A 17,855-nucleotide genomic window follows, 5' to 3' on the forward strand; every position below is an offset into this window, starting at 1 on the left:
TTAATGACTTGGCTAATGGAATGGAGAATGTATTTATAAAATTTGCAGCTGTCATCAAGCTGGGAGAGGTTGCAAGCACTTCAGAGGACAATATTAGCATTCCAGCTGGTCTTGATGAATTGTTCTGAGTTCCGCAAGATTAAATTGAATAATGACAAATGCAAAATACTTCTCTTAAACAAATTCACAGCTACAAAAGGAGGAATAATTGGGTTGGTGTTAATACTGCTGTACTGCTAGAAAGGACCCAAGAATTATGAGGGATCACAAATTGACTAAGTCAACAATATGATGCAGTTGCAAAAAGACAAATATCATTCTGGGGTGGATTAACAGGGATGATTTATATAAGGCTTGGGAGGCAGTTTTCCTGCTGTACTTGGCACTGGTAAAACCTCAGCTGCAGTACTGTGTCCATTTCTAGGTGCCACACTTTAGGAAAGATATGGACAAATTGTAGTGTCCAGAGGAGAGTAACAAAAATAATAAAGTTTGGAAAACGTGACCTGTGAGGAAGTGTTAAAGATCTTGGATGTGTTCAGTCTTGAGAAAAGTTAACAAGGACTTAACTGACCTCAGATCTGTTGTAAAGAGAACTGTGATCAATTGTTCTTCATGTCCTGTGAAGGACTTGTTCTGCAGCAGGGCGGTTAGGTAGAACCTTGTAATTATATGAGCAGTTAATATCTGGAATAGACTTCCAAGAGAGATTGTGGAATCCCCATCATTGGAACTTTTGTAAGAGCAAATTGGACATGCTCTTGTTTGAGGTAGTCTTGTTCCCTTAATGTTGCATCAGCTCAGGGGGCTGACCTTGCCTTCTTGATTCCTGCCAGTTCTATGTATCTATGGGCTTGTCTACACTACCACCTTCCTTCGAAGGAAAGATGGTAATTAGGGTGTTGGGAGTTTACTAATAAAGTGCTGTCATGCATGGGCAGCACTTCATTAAGCAATCCCCCCGCCCCGCCCGCCAACCTGCGGCAACTTCGAAGTACCGGCACGTGTCCAGCCGCAGCTCACCCACCGGTACTTGGAAGTGCTGGGGCAACTTCGAAGTTCCCTTACTTCTCAAAGTTGGTGGGGGTGGGGGGCAGAATTTGCTTAATGAAGTGCTGTCTATGCATGGCAGCACTTCATTAGTAAACTCCCAACACCCTAATTACCATCCTTCCTTCGAAGGAAGGTGGTAGTGTAGACAGGCCCTATGATTATTTTGCAGGACTGGGTTCATTTTATAGGCGGCAGATTCAGGTACATGCATTTGACACCCTTTCTGATTAAGGTTTGAAGTTCTTTTCCTAGTTTGTGTGATGTCCTGGGCATTTTGAAGACTATAGAGTTATTAAATAACTTCTCTAAGTTAATTTAGAATTGTTGTTCTCTGGGTTTCCCAGTGCAATGTAATGTCCTACAATCCAAAGAATAGTTCGATATAAGGTAGCTTGAAGAGGCAGTCAGGGATTTATTTTGTATGTATTCCCATCTCTTCACATTGCAGAAATGAGGTTTTGTGGTAGTGCCTGCACAGTGCTAATTGAATCTTCTGCGTTTCTGGCCATAAGCCAAACCAAGGTGTGCTATGTTCAACCTTAATGGGGTATTGAAAAAAATGACAACAGCCAATAGCTGTGCTACATCTGAATGAGTTTTTATGAGGCCAGTGAAAAGCATGCTCTCTGATCCCAAGACCATCTCCCAGTCAAATATTAAAATCTTGCTGCAAATCAAGAAGGTGTAATTGTTTAAAAAGAAAAAAAAATAGGTGTTTTTGTAACGGGGTATAGGGATTGCCGTCACTTGCATTTCAATGTGTTCTTAGTAATTTTAGATAAAATGTCAAAGGAGATGCATGATATTGGATAAGTGTTGTTCTCAATAGTGTGTATCTCTAGTTAGCTGTTTATTGTTTCTGTGTCAAACCTCTGTTTTAATAGTATTTAGCCAGTTTTAATTTAGAAATTGGCACAAAAACATTCAGTTCTCAAGGTTCAGTACTGTAGTGGCAAGCTGAAATATGCATGTGTCCTATGTTCATAAATGTGTTTCACAAATGTAACTCATAAACATTACCAAACCCAGCAGTTCATCCTTGCTCACACTGGCTGAATTAATGGACCAGCAAACTACAGGTTGAACCTCTTTTGTGCTCCACCTTTGGGATGTGATCAGTGCTGAACCAGCGAATTTACTGAACCCTGGGAGGTCAGTATTGTCTAGCAGAGCACTACCAATGTTTCCACTGCTTACTGGGTTGTTTGAAGACATTTAGGGATAAAATTAGAGCTAAATAACAGCACAGAACACTGAGTCATATCAGGTGGCTGTAAAGAAAACTTATGGGACTGTGGGAATCTTGGCCATACACATAAGTGGACATTCAGCTAACTGAAATCATGCCTGACCATGGATGTTGCTGGACTGCAGAGGTTTAACCTGTAGTAGTACAAAAGTACCCATTATTCCCACAAAACCTCACCCTCGCTATGCTACTGTTTCCAAATAGCTGCAAAAATCTGGTTTTGTTTACTCATGTTAATGTAGCATATCTGAGATAGTTCTAACTTGAAAATTTGTTTAAAAACACACAATAATAATAATACATAGTTACCTTAAAGAAATTAGGTTTTGTAATCATATTCCATAATGTGATAACAGGACAGTCATTGTTTTATATGGGAACGTTAATTGTTAAAATATACTGTTGACATGCAGCACATGGGGTTGGGGGTTCTCATATTGGGAGACTCATAATGTCGTATTAACCTTCATAAATCCACAAATCAGTGTCATTTTGGGGGAGTGAGGCATCATAGAACAAATACTCCTTTGAGGAAAGATATTGAAGTGATATCTGTCCACCCACAAACCCTGTTTTCAAATTTTGTTGTGGAGGAGTGTGTTGACTTTTTGGAAAATGAAACTTACCATGGGGGAGTAGGGCTTGTGAGGATGAGGGTTTGATGAGTTTGCTTGATGGGGGATCCTCTTTTGCTGCCAAGGGGACACTGCATATTCCTAGGAATATGTTGGGCTCCCCCTTTCTCCTTGCAATTTGCCTACCCTTTTTTCTTCTCTATCTCTTCTCCTCATTCCCATATTCCCCTCCTCCTGCCCTGTTCCTCTGTCGTTGCTTTCTTGTTGCCTCTTCCCCCTACTCCCTTCAGCTCCCTTCACTCATTTCCTCCATCCCCACCAAAAGTACTCACTGTTCCACAGAAAAATAGAAGGGCTCCCAGGCAGCATACAGAAAGGGAGCACAACTGACATTAGGCAGTAGGAGGCTGTGTTCAGTTGCAGGCCCCCCCCGCCCTCCAGAGTCAAGACACAGCCTCTTTCAGCTTGGCAGCTCCTGCAGAAATTGAGTGAAGAGTATCACAACTCCATGTGCCCCTCCCATTTGTTGTCTCTGGGGGGGGCCCAATATATTTCCCCCGCCAAACTGCACATATAGTTACCATCCTTCCTCTTTCTCCTCTATGTGGCTTCCCTTGCTTCTTGCTGTTTTCTTCAGGAAGCAGTGGAAAATCCATGGGGGTGGGGGACACTTCTACAGGTGCACGGAGTGTTTCCTCTATTTTTTTCCCAGCTGTTGTCAGAAAAAAATTTATGTGCATCTAGGAATATGTAGCTATCACAGCCAATAGGAGAGATCCCACAGTGGGTAACGTATTTTTAATCAGCTGGGTGGCAACTGAATATCTTTTTGGGGGACACCCAAGTGCTCAGCTTACCGTTAACACTGGTGCACCAGCATGCTGAATTTAGAGCTTTAAATTTTTGTTGCTCTTCTCTGAACCTTCTCTAATTTGTTCACATATGTCCTGCAGTGTGGCACCCAGAACTGGGTACAGTACTGCAATGGAGGCCTAATCTGCACAGAGCAGAGCAGAAGAATTACTTCTCATGTCATGTCTTGCTTACATTACTATCACACTGTTGACTCATATTTAATTTGTGGGCCACTATGACCCCCTAGATCCCTTTCTGCAGTACTCCTTTCTAGATAGCTTTTTCCTTTTTTAGGTATGTATGAATGATTATCCAACTCTATACTTTCTGTAACGATAAACAATATTGCATTTATATTGAGACCATATTTGTGTTTAAGGTCTCATTTATTTTTGTTTTAATAGTATTTCTCTAACATAATTGCATTCACAGTAACAGAGAGATAGCCGTGCTAGTCTATATACTACTATCAAAACAAAAAAGCAGTCCAGTAGCACTTTCAAGACTAACGAAATACTTTTTTAGGTGATAAGCTTTCGTGGGGAAGAGCCACGTCTTCAGATCGTAGCCATACCAGATAAGACTCAGTATTTAAGGCACAGAGAACCAAAAATAGTAATCAAGGTTGACAAATCAGAAAAATTATTATGAAGGTGAGCAAATCAGAGAGCAGAGGGGTAGAAGGAGTGGTGGAGAGGAGGTCAAGAATTAGGTAAAGCAATAGATCCTTTGCTTTGGATAAAGCGAAGTATGTAAAAGAGTCGTTATAATAACACAGAAAATTGCCATCCCAGTTCAAACCATGTGTTACTGTGTCGAATTTGAATATAAAAGAGAATTCAGCAGCCTTTCTTTCCAAACGGCTGTTAAAGTTCCCTTTTAGTAAAACACAGACTTTCAGGTCATTAGCAGAATGGCCCACTCCATTAAAGTGCTGTCTGACAGGTTTGTGAATCAGGAGTGTTTGTCTGTCTTGTGCCTATTAATTCTTTGTCTGAGAGTTTGAAGTCTGTCCAATACACAAAGCATGTGGGTACTGTTGGCGCATGATGTCATATATGATGTTAGCTGAGGAACATGAGACTGTGCCTGTGATTCTGTGAATAATCTGGTTAGGTCCAGTGATGGTATCTCCAGAATAGATACATGGACAAAGTTGGCTTGTTGCAAGGCAGAGTTCCAGGATTGGTATTGTGGTATTATCTGTGGCTGTTGGTGAGAATCCTCATAAGGTTGGGAGGTTGTCTGTAGGAGAGAGCAGTCCTTTCACCTAGGGTCGTCTGGAGCGTGACATCCTCCTCTTGCACATGCACCCTTCTTCTGCCCCTCCCTCATAGACCCCTAACCTCCTTATGCACCTTTCCTTTCACCTAGACTCACACCCCCAACCTGCTCCTGCATCTTCTCCCACGCAGACCTCCTACCCCTCTCCTACGCCCCCACCCTTCTGCCCAGATATACCTCCCTGAGCCTGCTTCTGTTCCTTCCCAATCAGCCCCTTAGCCTTAGTCCCCATACTGTTGAGGACCACATCAGTGAGGGTTTTTTGTTTGTTGTTCTTGCTACTCAGCTCTGAAATGAGTCTGCAAGTTACTAGTCCTGGACCCAAAAACGTTCCCACACCTGCTCTAAAATAACCTTCTGTACCTATAACTACCTAATACTTACTGTAAGTACACCTAACGTAGTAATTTGTATTTTGTTTGAAATGTTTATAGTTTGTGTTTTGGGTTTTTCTTTGTATTGAGTTTTTATTTAATAACTTAACTTAAATCCTTGTGCTCTGGGTAGAGCCTACGTCATCTATCTAGAAGTCTCCTCCACTTCACTTTGTCTCAGGACAAAACTTCTAGATGATCCCAGGAGATACCCCAGTTGTTGTCTTTCAATCTTAGATCTCTCCACGTTGTCTGAGGTCTTCCTCTTTTGCGATTTCCTTTGAGAGCTTGACGGACTATGCTGGATGATGGTTTTCTGAGAGTGTGGCCTAGTCGCTTCCATTTTCTTTTCTTGATTTGAATGTCAAATGGTTCTTGTCCTGGTCTGTTCCAGAGCCCCTCGTTTTTGACCAAGTCTTGCCATTTGATGCGAAGGATGTGCCTCAGGCATCTGTTTATCAATGTCTGTTGCTTATGACTTTGAAGACTTTTGAGTATGCCATGTCTCACATCCATACAAGAATACACATTCTCCACATTTGTGTTAAAGATAATTAATAAAATTCTATTATTCCATATGTGATCGAATACCCCGAAAGGTGGAGTTGTCTCATCTTTAATAATGTACGATTTTGGACACTTCACCTGAAAATTGACTTAGAAACTTGTATTGATACTTGAATTTCAAATGTGGATGCAGATATATACATAAATGTTTGCTTATACCACCACCATGCATCTTGTCTCAGTACCTTCAATCATGAGGGCAGATGCCTCTGGCCCCTTGTTATAGTACAGATAAGAACAGAGAAGTCTAACTAGAGTTTGAGTTAAATTTTCCTAAATTTGTCTGTATCAACAGGTGAAATAAAACTTGAGTTTTAAAATAACTTTAACTTTGTGCATGTCTCTTAATGTTTAAATAACTTTACAAAATTCATTAGTCCTAGCATACACATTTGTTTTTGATACAACAGTGTGTTTATTATGCTATTTTCAGTTAATCTTCTCCTTTTTGTAGAATGTATTTCTTTATATTTGAAAATAATACTTGAGGAGCTTATCGAGTGATTACACTTATGTGAATAGGGTGTCCAATAATGCTGCAAAAATAGATTTTTTTTTTTAAAGAGAATCAGAGGTGATGGGGGAAAGGTGGCTTGGGTTGACTTTGAAGGATTTAATGAGGGCAGATAAGTATAGCTATTGGGTGAAGCAGATCCCAGAAAACAACAAAAGAGTGAATTTGTGGAGAAGTCAACATGGCCTCAGTACTTCCACCAAAGATGCTCTGCAACACGGGAACAAGAATAGGAAAAAGTAGATGTTGAGAGTAAGCTCAGTGGTTTGAGCATTGGCCTGCTAAACCCAGGGTGGTTGGTTCAGTCCTTGAGAAGGCCATTTAGTGGTCTGGGGTAAATAGATTAAAAAAAAAAGTCAGCAATGGTGCTTCGTCCTGCTGAGAGGGGCGGTCTGCTTAATTAAATAGCTATACTTCTCTGCCCTCATTAAATGCTTCACCATCAACCCAAGCCACCTTTCCCCATCATCTGATTCTTTTTCAACAACTACCCTTCTTTTAGACATTGCAGATTTTGCAGATTACTTCATAGAAAGATGATATAATCTGGCATGGCCTTCCTTTTCATTGCTTCATACTTTTCTGTTCTCTTCCACACCTGTACTCAACAGCGAGACTTTCTACCTGGTTTCCTTTTCTTGTGCCAGTAACACATCTTCCTCCGCTTTCATAGTCTCTCTCTCTTTGCTCCTTACACTTCCACTGTCAACACCTTCCTTTTCCTTCTCATTACTGGTATGCTTTCTGTGTCTTAAAATCATCTTGTCTCACCTCTATCCTCAAGCTGGTTTCCCGACTTTTTGTTTACAAGTGCTTTGAATGTGCTGTCTGCAACTACTTTCCTCCACTTGCATTTTTGACCCTCCCCAATCCCAGCTTTCACCCTCCACCTCCCACTGAAAATGCTGTCACCAAAGGCTAAATAGTCCTTTTAGGGCAAATCTCCATTCTGAACTCTGTCCTTATTCTCCACAACCTTTCTATGGTTTTTGACAGTCAGCCACTCCCTACCTCTTGAAATAATTTCCTCTCCTGGCTTTTGTTTTATCTCGTTTCCTTGAGTGCTCTTTCATTGTTTTTAGTGGATGGTCATTGTTGTCTCTCTTGCTTTCCTTAAGCATCACTAAAGGCTGTGTTCATTGTCTCCCGCTTCTTGTTTCTTTGGCCCTACGTCTAGGTAATTTTTGTAATGTGGACCTGACTTGGACTTCCATCTTGTGGAAATTACTCATAAATGTGGCTCTTTACTGTCACACTGTGTCTCCCTTCCTCCATTCCAGCATCACAGTCTATCTTACATATTTTTTTTATGGCTGTGCAGTCATCTTAAATGCAACATTGCTAAAATGGTCTTTTCCTCTTTCTCCACTTTCTTGGTCATTCTGATCAGCACTGTTGTCCTTAATTCAGTGCTTTCTCTAAAAACCACATATTTAAGACAACGTATTCATATTTCCTCTTCTTTCTACATGGTCTTTCTAAAATGTGCTTTTGTTTCTTTGTCAGCCCAGCTAAAACTCTCGTTCATGCTCTTTTTGTTTCATGTATTTACTACTGTTAACCCCTCCTTTCTAGGCTTGACTACTGAAACCTTATTCTTCTCAATCTGATTAAAAATACATTTGTTACAATCATTAAACATATTGTCAGCTACCACTCTATTCTTCTTATCCCTTCTTAAGACACACACATTTGCCATGAGACTTATCAGATACCTTCCCAGTTAAGCATGTGATGAGCTGCTACTGTGCTTTTTTTCCATTTCTTGTTCACTCACTCTAATTCCCTTAAGTGCCGTTCCTTTCTTTAGTTATACCCTAATTAAAAGTTTTAAGCCTATAACTAGCAAACCCTGTAATTAAAAAGCTGTGCCTTTTTTCCCCACAGTATTCATTTTCATTGAATATTTCACTCCTATTCTATACCTTTCCTCTGTTTGTGACTTTTAGGGCTTGTCTTCATTGAAAGCTAATTTGGTACTGCAACAGTTGATGCTATGGCATCAATTTATTGGGTGTGGTCAAGATGTGGTAAGTCAGTGGGAGTGCTCTCCTATTGATTTCAGTATTTCACCTCAGTGAGAGGTGGAAGTTATGTAGATGGACAGGCATCCACATATGACAGAGTGGAATGTAGACACTGGTAAGTCAGTGCAAACTGTGTCAACTTAAGCTATGTAAGTTACATAACTCAAGCTGAAGAACATACATTGACTTAACCTGAAATATGGACAGGGCCTTAGGTGGTAAACCTTCAGGACAGGGATTGTATCCATTTGTACAGCTTTAACTCAATGAGAGCCATAATGGAGAATTTAGTAAATATTTTTGGAAAAGTCAGTGAAGCAGCTGGACATATGAAACAATAAAGTCTATGGTTAAACTAGGTTTTTATTACATTTTGCTCCTAAAAATGTTTTAATTTGCCTGAAAAGCTTGTTTCCTGTTTTGTTAGAGCAAGGAGGGAAGTGGAAGTACCTGTGGAAGTGCTTATCTATAGTCATAATAATTTTATCAGAGTCATTTGAAACAGGAATTGAAATACAAAATCAGAAAGCAATAATATAAGACCATGAGTATAAATTACTATTGAAGCAAAACGACTTAATATGTGTTTTCTTTTTTTTTTTCGTTTCATCAGGCTGAACTCACAGGCATCAAATGGCGCAGGTACAATTTTGAAGGTCATGGGGATTGTGGCCCCATCATTTCAGCCCCAGCCCAGGATGATCCAATTCTTCTGAGCTTCATCCGCTGTCTGCAGGCCAATTTGCTGTGTGTGTGGCGTCGTGATGTCAAACCGGATTGTAAAGAGTTATGGATATTCTGGTGGGGAGATGAACCAAATCTAGTAGATGTGATACATCGTGAACTACATAGTAAGTTGTTTTATTCCTTCTAGATCTCCGCTGATTCAGTGGTGGAAAGTTTTAAAGTAATTTCTGCATTTGAATTCTAGTTTGTGTATTGAGTTTTGAAAAGGCATATAAACTCAATATTGCCACTATTAATCATTTGCAAATGATCCATAAAACAAGAATTTAAATGGACTTGTGGTAGGGCTTGTTACTGGTTACATTTTAGTGTAAACGCAAATGTGCATGCAGAGTTGGGTTAAGTACAAGCTTAAATGATTTAAAATGTAGTATAAGGCATGTGATGATGGATCCACAGAAGTTCCCTTGTGGTTGTCTCCCAGTGTGCTGCTCAGGCTGTTGATGCCTACATTCCAGCTCTGTGGGGCTCCTCACTGCTGTCTCCTGCTGGGCCAGAAGCTCTGATCTACTTCAGCAAGGCACAAGATTGGGGTTACTGTCCCCCACCCCACAGTGGAGCAACACAGACGCTGAGCTGGCTCAGCACCCGGGAAGCCAAACCCAAAAAGGGACTAGATAAATCAGTCTTACTCTGTGTAATAGTTTTACGCAGAAAACGTTAATAAGATCTGCTCCCTTTTTATCAGTGAAAGGGAGAAATGCACAGTGGTTGCTCCCCTCACCACCAGAGGTAACAATTACTTACACCGGGCTTGACAATAAATGAAAGTGTTTTTATTAAGTATAAAAAAAGTAAGATTTAAGTGGCTACAGCTTAAACAGTCAGATCAAAATAAGTTACTAATTTAAAATAGACAAAAAACCTGCTAGCTAATTCTGTTGTACTAAGAAGCATGTTACATGCAAATTCGTAAACTAAACAGTTTGATCTAACCAGCTCTTTCACAAGTGAAGCAGCCTCCTAACTTGGGCCCAATCGTTCCCTCCCCTCCCTTTACCCTCCTGTTCAATCTTAAGTACTAAGTATACATGGAGGGATGGGGAGGCAGTCTCCTATTCTTTGAATTCCCTCCTTTATATCTGTTTTGCCAAAGGTGGGAATTCTTTGTGCTCTGTTCAAAGTTTTCTCACCTTTAGTGGAAAAGTTCCAGGTCCAAAATGGGTTTTTGTGTCAGGTGGCCTGGCCACATGGTTTTCTAGGCCCAACCACAGTTTGGACCTACAAGACAAATAAGGCTATTCACAGGTTGTTGATGTGATCATAGAGCCATTAAATTTACTGAGTCTCAGTAATGGCCTTCATTAACACATTTAGCATTATGAATGGATCCACATTTCATATTTTCTGACTTTACTTACATAAATGGTACATGCTTAAAATAGGATGTACTAATTCAGCAGATTGTAACTTTAGAAGCAGCATGTTACATGATGCATTTTGCATAAAGCATCTTTGTTATGCATATTCATAAGCCATTTTTCATAAAATATGGAGGGCAAGCAAGATAAGTCAAAATTAGCTGATAAAACAAAGTCCACTCAAGTCCATGGCTTCTCATTGAAATCAGTGGGGTTCTTCATAGTTGCCGAATTTGCCATGTGGATATCATTACATGTTGAGGGCCTAAATGAAGAAGAGTCAACAAGTATTCATGGCAGACAACCAGAAAGAAAGAGCTAGAGAGGAGAAGCTTAGCAAAGATTCCACAGTTATATTATTTAGGTATTAGGCTGCTTGATGATTCTTGGTTGGTCCGTGTGTGTGTGTTTTTTTTTTAAGAGAATAAAATAAGCAGTTCCCGCCTAATATACGTATATGGATCAGAAATCTCCCAAGTCTAGATTGCAGGGCTAGCAAGTAGGAAAAAATCCCCTAAAAGCCCTTTCTCCTTGTCTTCCCCCAGCCACATGGCTGTCAGCCAGGGCTGGTCAGTTTCCGGACTGCTTCTCCCTACCTTCCCAGGCTGACAGCCACACTGCTGGGGGAGGGCAGGGAGAAGCAGACAGGAAACTGGCGAGCCCTGATAGGCTGTTCAGTTTCCCGGGTCCGCAAGCAGAGGGGAGCTGGGAACCAAGCGTCAGCCCGGTTCACATCTCCCCGTCCCTGACTTGTGTGAAAATTTGAGTTACACAGGGTTTGCAGTAACACAACCCTGCAAAACTCGAGGGTTTACTGTATTTGTATATACGTACCACAACTGAATATGCTTTTCCATTTCTTTGTCCTCAAACCTGGTTTCCTTAGAAATGTAATTTGAGATTTAACATTTAAACTCTCCAGTCAGTTTTGAAAATGCATGTAAGGTTTTTGCATTCCTTTACTATTCATGGGACTCTTTTTAGCTGTTCCTTAATTTTCTCCATGTTGTGTTATTCTTAACTATTATCCACTTTTCCTTTCAGATGTAGACTTTTATTATGTGTATACCACATTTCCTTAAAAAGACCCTCCAAATTTCATAACCTGTTTGAAAATGCAAACTTTTTTTTCCTTAGAGTGCTGACTTGCCTAACTCTGTAAACCTCGTTTACAGGATTTCCAGACCATTTTGGACTCAAACATATTCATTAAAAATGAAGGAGCAACTTGGTTCTTGCCATAAGCTTCTCTGTCTGTAGTCTTCTGCACCAAAAAAAACTATAAGGCAGTAAACCTTTCAAGCTAGTCTGTCCTGTTGTGTTTGTCCAGTAGGCATCACTGTTCCACCCTCCATATCATTTTTGGGGTGTGAGCTAATGTATTCTGAACTACTTTTATCCTGTTTTGTAACATACTAACGTTTTCATATTCACATCATTACAGGATTCATGTTTTCATGAACACCAGATTGTTTACTTGGCAGTGTAATCTGTGAAATCTCAGAACTGAGATGCATTCTGTGTCTCTCTAAGCCTATTTTATACAGGTAGCAATGCAGTCTTGCATAATTGAAGATGTGGCTCAGAAGTGCTACATCAAGCTATTCCACTAATATTAATTTTTCATGAGGCACCTGTTCTGAGTGAAGGTGTGGGTGACATTCTTTCTTATCCAGCTAAGCTTTAATAATATATACCTTTTCTGTTTATGAAATGTAGTTTGTTTAATATTGCAAATGCAGTTTGGGATTTCAGTAAGTTAAATGATCTTTTTATTAGAAGGAAATTGCAGTTTGCGTTTTCCATTTTATTGTACACTGGTATAGATGGCGTACACATCATGTTACTGGTAATAACATTATAGTAGTTATTGCTTCTAGAGATACCTTGAGGCCTGTAACTTCTGATGAGCTTGTTTGATGTGGTTTGGAATAGCATACAGCAAATAAAATACTGTCACTTTGTTGTTGGTTTAAATTTGGCTCAGGAGCAGGGGTATGCTTTGTCTAGCATTGTATGAAGCAACCACAAATAAAATTATTAACCATGATTTAGTCTGTGAATTCTGTACCATGGTATCTTTTTAACACTGCCAACAGCCACAGTGTTACACTGACCAAGTGTAGTCAGTTTCACATTTCCAGCATTACTAGGAAAGTGCAATTGTGTTAAAATGCAGCCACTGACTTTTGGTGATTATTCTTCTTTACTGTTTAAGATGCCTCAAACAAAAGGGAAAGAAAGGAAACCTCTTAAACAAAAAGATCTTCGGGAGAGATTTTGAAAGAGAGAGACATTGAGCTTAGTGAATGGGAAAATAAGAACAACTCACATATTCAGTGGAGGAGACTAACTATGGATCAGAAGAGAGATCCAGAGAAGAGAGGAGAGAAGTACTGTTACTGATCATGCAGTTGCAAGAAGCTGAGAAGTAACATCCCCACCACATTTTAAAAATATTTTATTCATTTAGAATCTTCACCTACATTCATGAATATGAAATCACTACTTTATTATGCTTTTCATACATCACAAACAAATTTATTGCATTCTGCTACTATTGTACTTACGCTACTTCAATGGTTTTAAAAATTACAATATATTTCTGTTGTAGTGTGATGTTGAACCACAGTGATTGTTTATCACCTATCTGGAGTTGCAACATCCATTGCAGGAAAAAGCAGTTATATCTGGGATGAAATCCTTGTTGCTGTTTAAACTTAAGATCAAAGTAAAGAAACTAATCAAAACTGCAGGAGAATTTTAGATACAATAAAATTTCTTGAATTAAAATTGAGACAAGACACTGAGTTTAGCATATCATACTCCTCCTGACAAAAAGACTGTGGAACTTTATTACTAAGTTGTCAGGTTTGTACATATCAAAAGGTAGCAAGACTAGACGCATATAGATTTTTAACACCAAGCTAGATCACTAGTTCATTATCAACTTCGGTAGAGTCATACACATTGTAATCATAGAGATTTGTCATTAATCAGACATTGCTTATTGTTTGAGAGAGTGGAGGTATTTTTAACCGAGGCTTTGTAAACATGAATTTGAGAATTTGTGCTATTATTGGAACTTCAGATAAAAATTTATAATTAACTAAATTGTGCATTTTTTAAAAACCACATCAGTTTCTTATTTGAATTTTACTAAAGTATACGAACACAGTTTTGTTTTGTTTTATTTTTTTTAAATTAGTTTTCTAATCCTGGAAACAATTAAGCAAGCATGTAACTTCACTCACATGGTTAATTTTCACTCACATGGTTAACTTTCATCATCAAGGCTTCATATTGCTTTTTATTAAATATTCTTCTCATAGGGTGGGTCTACACTAGGACCTAACTTGGTGGTTAATTTCAAAGTTAGTCACTACTTCAAAGTAGCCAGCAGAGAGCCTACATGCATTTTCCCTTACTTCGACATTAACTTTGAAGAAAGGGAGCCCAATTTCGAAGTCCTTACTCCATTCCTGGGAATGGCATAGTGCCCTACTTTGAAGTTTAACTTTGAAATAGGGTGTGTTTAGATGCGCAACTTCAAAGTTTATTTTTGTAGTGTAGACACAGCTTTAGTGGTATAATGTCTGTCACTTTATAATGCAGTCATTTAAGTGTTTAAAGAAAAGTTTTAATTAGGTTTTCTAAATGATAACAGAGTTATGGTAAATTTTTATTGTACACTGAAATGTCAACTGACAGTTAAGTTCCTAAACTCATATTTAGGCAACTAAGGGTAGGATTTTAAAAAGCATTTATATTTGTGGGGGGCGGGGAGGGAAATTTGGTAATCCTCCTACTGTCTACTTCCACTGCTTCGTGGTTGCCTGCTCTGTTTCTTGCTTTGCTTCCTCTTGACTCAGGGGAGCTGCTTGTGGTTGAGCTGAGCTAGACGCAGCTGGGAAAAGCTCCAAGGTTGCAGGCAGAGTTTGCAGGGGCAAGGCAAAATCCCAGATCTTCTGAGATGTTTTTTTAAAAACCTGGCCGGACAGGGATTTAATGGACAAAAAGGAGGACAAGTCCAGGAAAACCTAGATGTATGGTAACACTAATTTAAGCAATTTGATAACACAGTTCACTGTCAACTTCAAACTACAGACCACGTATGAAAGGATATAAACTAGTTGAAGTATTAGTTTCCTTGATTTTTTTTGCAGTGCTTCAGCATATCGGAAACCAGTATTGGTTGGGAAATATAGTGCACTTTATCAGTTGTGAGTTTTTCTTCCCATTGTAAGGATGTGAACAAGGTATTGGGGACTCTTCTTCAGATTCGGTTGAATATCTTGAGTAAAAATTTTGTAGTAGAAAATCTTTACATAAAGTATGAAATTCTACTAACAAGAAACGAATTAAAGAAACAAGAACAAACTATCAGTGTAAAGCTATAGAATAAAAAGTAAAGAACTATCAACATCTGAATAAAATTGATATAAATCAATTTGCAATTTAGATAAAAAAACTTTCTCAATTTATGGTTTTATCCATCTTGATTTGAAATAGGGGAGTTCATTTTGTAAAACGTAGTATAGTTGATGCTGCAGTCAGGCTTCTAATGATAACAGTAGAAAACTTACACAGAATTGCTCTTTAAAAATCTCTTAAAATAGTTGACATACTAAATATATTATTGCACAAGGGAATCAGGCTTTGAAATTTTTTTTCTCTTGATTTATGAGTTGCTTCATGTAATGTAAGTGTGAGGAACAAAGAGACCTGGTTCTGCCCCCTCCGCCCGACACTTTCTGATTCTGGCCGATCAGAGCAGTGGTCATGCCGCTGCTGAGGACAGTAGCGACTGGCTGCAGAGCTCGGAGCAGCTTCCTGGTCCTATGCCCCGTCTCTCAGTAGAGCCCGTGGTCTGGATCCAGATCACGGCTTGCCTGATGTGGTTTGCAGGGCTCAGGGGTCTACACCCTCCACCTGCTGTGGTCCGGATTCTGTGAAGGGGAGCCCCAAGCCTCAGGTCCAGAACCTGACAAGCTGCAGTCTGTATCCAGACCATTGGCTGAGGTTCCTGACCCCCAGCTTATGTGGTACAGCACTTATCCGAACCATGGGAGTATACCGGGTTTGTGGTGTGCATAATTTTTTAGAATAGAAATAGTGCTGGTGAATATTGCCATTCAAAGGTGAATTGGAGGGTATAGTTTTGTTTTTGTCCAGTTTATTATGGTACATACACTGACAGTACAGTGCAAGTAATGATATGTTAAACATGTTGTCATGGTTGAAGCTGTCTGGTATAAAGTGTGTATAGGGAAAGGGTCAGAGTTAAGTTTGGGTTTGACATTTCAGTGATGCTTAACTGTCAGTGCACCTATCTTCCAATTTAGTGGTGTAATTTATATTATACCTTTTTTAAACAAAGCTGTGTGAAACTGTTAATTACCAATATTCAGTAATGGATTTCCACAGCCTTGCCAGGCTTGATTTGTGGTCAGGAGAGCTTACTGTTAAATTTAGGCTGTCTGCTCTTATTTTTTTGTGTGAGTTTGAAAGTGAACTTAAAACAGGTGGGTTTGTTTATTTAACTTAAAAATCTCATCTGGTTTCTCTGTGGAAAGTCTTCCCTTCTGTTAAAAGTAGACAGTCCTGATAAGATCCAAAAGAAAGTTGGAGTGGTCATTAAGGAGGACATGTGCCATGTCCTTTTGGCCCACTGATGTCTGAGCTAGGGACTTGCAGACAAAGGCTAGGGTTCACTACAGCACTCTGTCGATATGAGTCGCTGTTGGAAGAGATTTCCTGACAAAACTTCTGTCGACAGTGCGTCCACACACAAAAACCAGTTGGAAGAGGGCCCATTGTTCTGGATGTTGTTTCTGTCAAGAGGAGCCCCCCACCCCTGCCGAGCATCCGCACAACTTTTTTGTCGACAACCTGTCAGCGAAAGACCCTCTTCATCTGGGAGAGGCAGAAGGTTGTCGACAAAAGTGCCAGGTTTTGTCACGATACTGTTGACAAATCCCATTTTGTGTGTGGGCGCTCCACTTGGTTAACTTGACAAAACTGGGTTTTTGCCAGCAAAACTCACTAGTGTAACTGTAGCTAAAGGGTATAAGTCTTGAAGGAGGACTTTATGCCTACTACTAATTTCCAGTTTTGTTCCTTGAAATTCTAATTGACTTTCTTGGGTGCTTCAAAAACAGTGTAATTTCTTATTCCCATTAAGTCAGTGAGGGTGTGAAATCTGTTTCATTGCTTCTTTCCCATATCAGATTGCCCTCTTAAATCCCAATTTTCCGAGAGAGAATCTTGTCTGCGCTCCCTACTGTAGTAATAAAATGATCCTTCCATTAGAAATAGAAATGTATGTATAAAATCTGCCAAATTACTAATTTTACCTGTGCATCTGGGGGAGAATTCCTTGCACTTATTAAATGCTCAGACTTTTTGTATTATATTTCTGTTGTTTCTAGTCTCTGTTAGTTAATGGGAGGATTCCTCTCTGATTTATATTGTCCATTTTGGCTTTGAATCAGCATTAGAAGTGCTTGTGGAAGATGATGGCAGTCATCACAACTGTGTTGAGGAAGAAAAAGGCTCAGGTATGATTGTGTATCTCTGGATTCGTTCATCAAGAATTCTAATTGTGATTCCAGAAGTGGTTTGGACAGTTTGGTTCATATATTCCATGTACTAAGTTTCATAGTAAACTGTAACGGAAAGTTTCTTGTCTGTAGCACAAGGTCTGGTTTATTTGTCAGTTGTCAGAGTCTTCCTTTCCTAAACATAAATGGTCAAGTTGTCACCATGTTCCTTTATGCCAAGCCCTCTTGTGTTTCCTGTGGTTTTTGTCTTTTGTTTTGCTCTATTTTCTCTGCCTGATTTTCTTGAGCCAGACCATTAGCTTTTACATTCAATCCAGTAGTGTTGCTCTTCTGTGAATCCTTTGAAGATATTCTCCTGAACTGAGGATACTGGTAATTGTATAGAATTGATTGCAGGATGTTGCCTTTTTGAAGAATGGCTTATTCTGTTCAGGTAGATCTTTAGGGATAGAAATCTTATCTGTGGTTATTCAGGGTTTTTGTGTGGTTTGGAAATACAGTTAAAAATCGTGCCTATGTTGAAAAGTAGAACAGTGCTTTAATTCTGCCCACAGGCAATTGTATTGTAATGGATTGTGCTTTCACAGTTGCATTTTAGTGCAGATATTTTCTTCAGAAAATGAGTTACAGGAGGACATTTTACTGTGAGGCATCTGGATTATGCAGTATAGATTTCAAGCAGCTGC

General features: G+C 39.4%; 1 protein-coding gene across 2 annotated transcripts in view; it reads left to right on the forward strand.

The window, feature by feature from the left end:
- Nucleotides 1-17,855, forward strand: part of MED13L (mediator complex subunit 13L) — a 333,854-nt gene that overhangs the window by 23,204 nt on the left and 292,795 nt on the right. For both annotated transcript variants that reach the window (XM_075012327.1, XM_075012328.1), the window contains exon 2: nucleotides 9,112-9,349. In XM_075012327.1, coding sequence (XP_074868428.1) covers nucleotides 9,112-9,349 — 238 coding nt within the window. The remainder of the gene's footprint in view (nucleotides 1-9,111; nucleotides 9,350-17,855) is intronic.

The sequence above is a fragment of the Carettochelys insculpta genome, chromosome 18, assembly GCF_033958435.1.
Source record: "Carettochelys insculpta isolate YL-2023 chromosome 18, ASM3395843v1, whole genome shotgun sequence".
Classification (NCBI taxonomy): Eukaryota; Metazoa; Chordata; order Testudines; family Carettochelyidae; genus Carettochelys; species Carettochelys insculpta.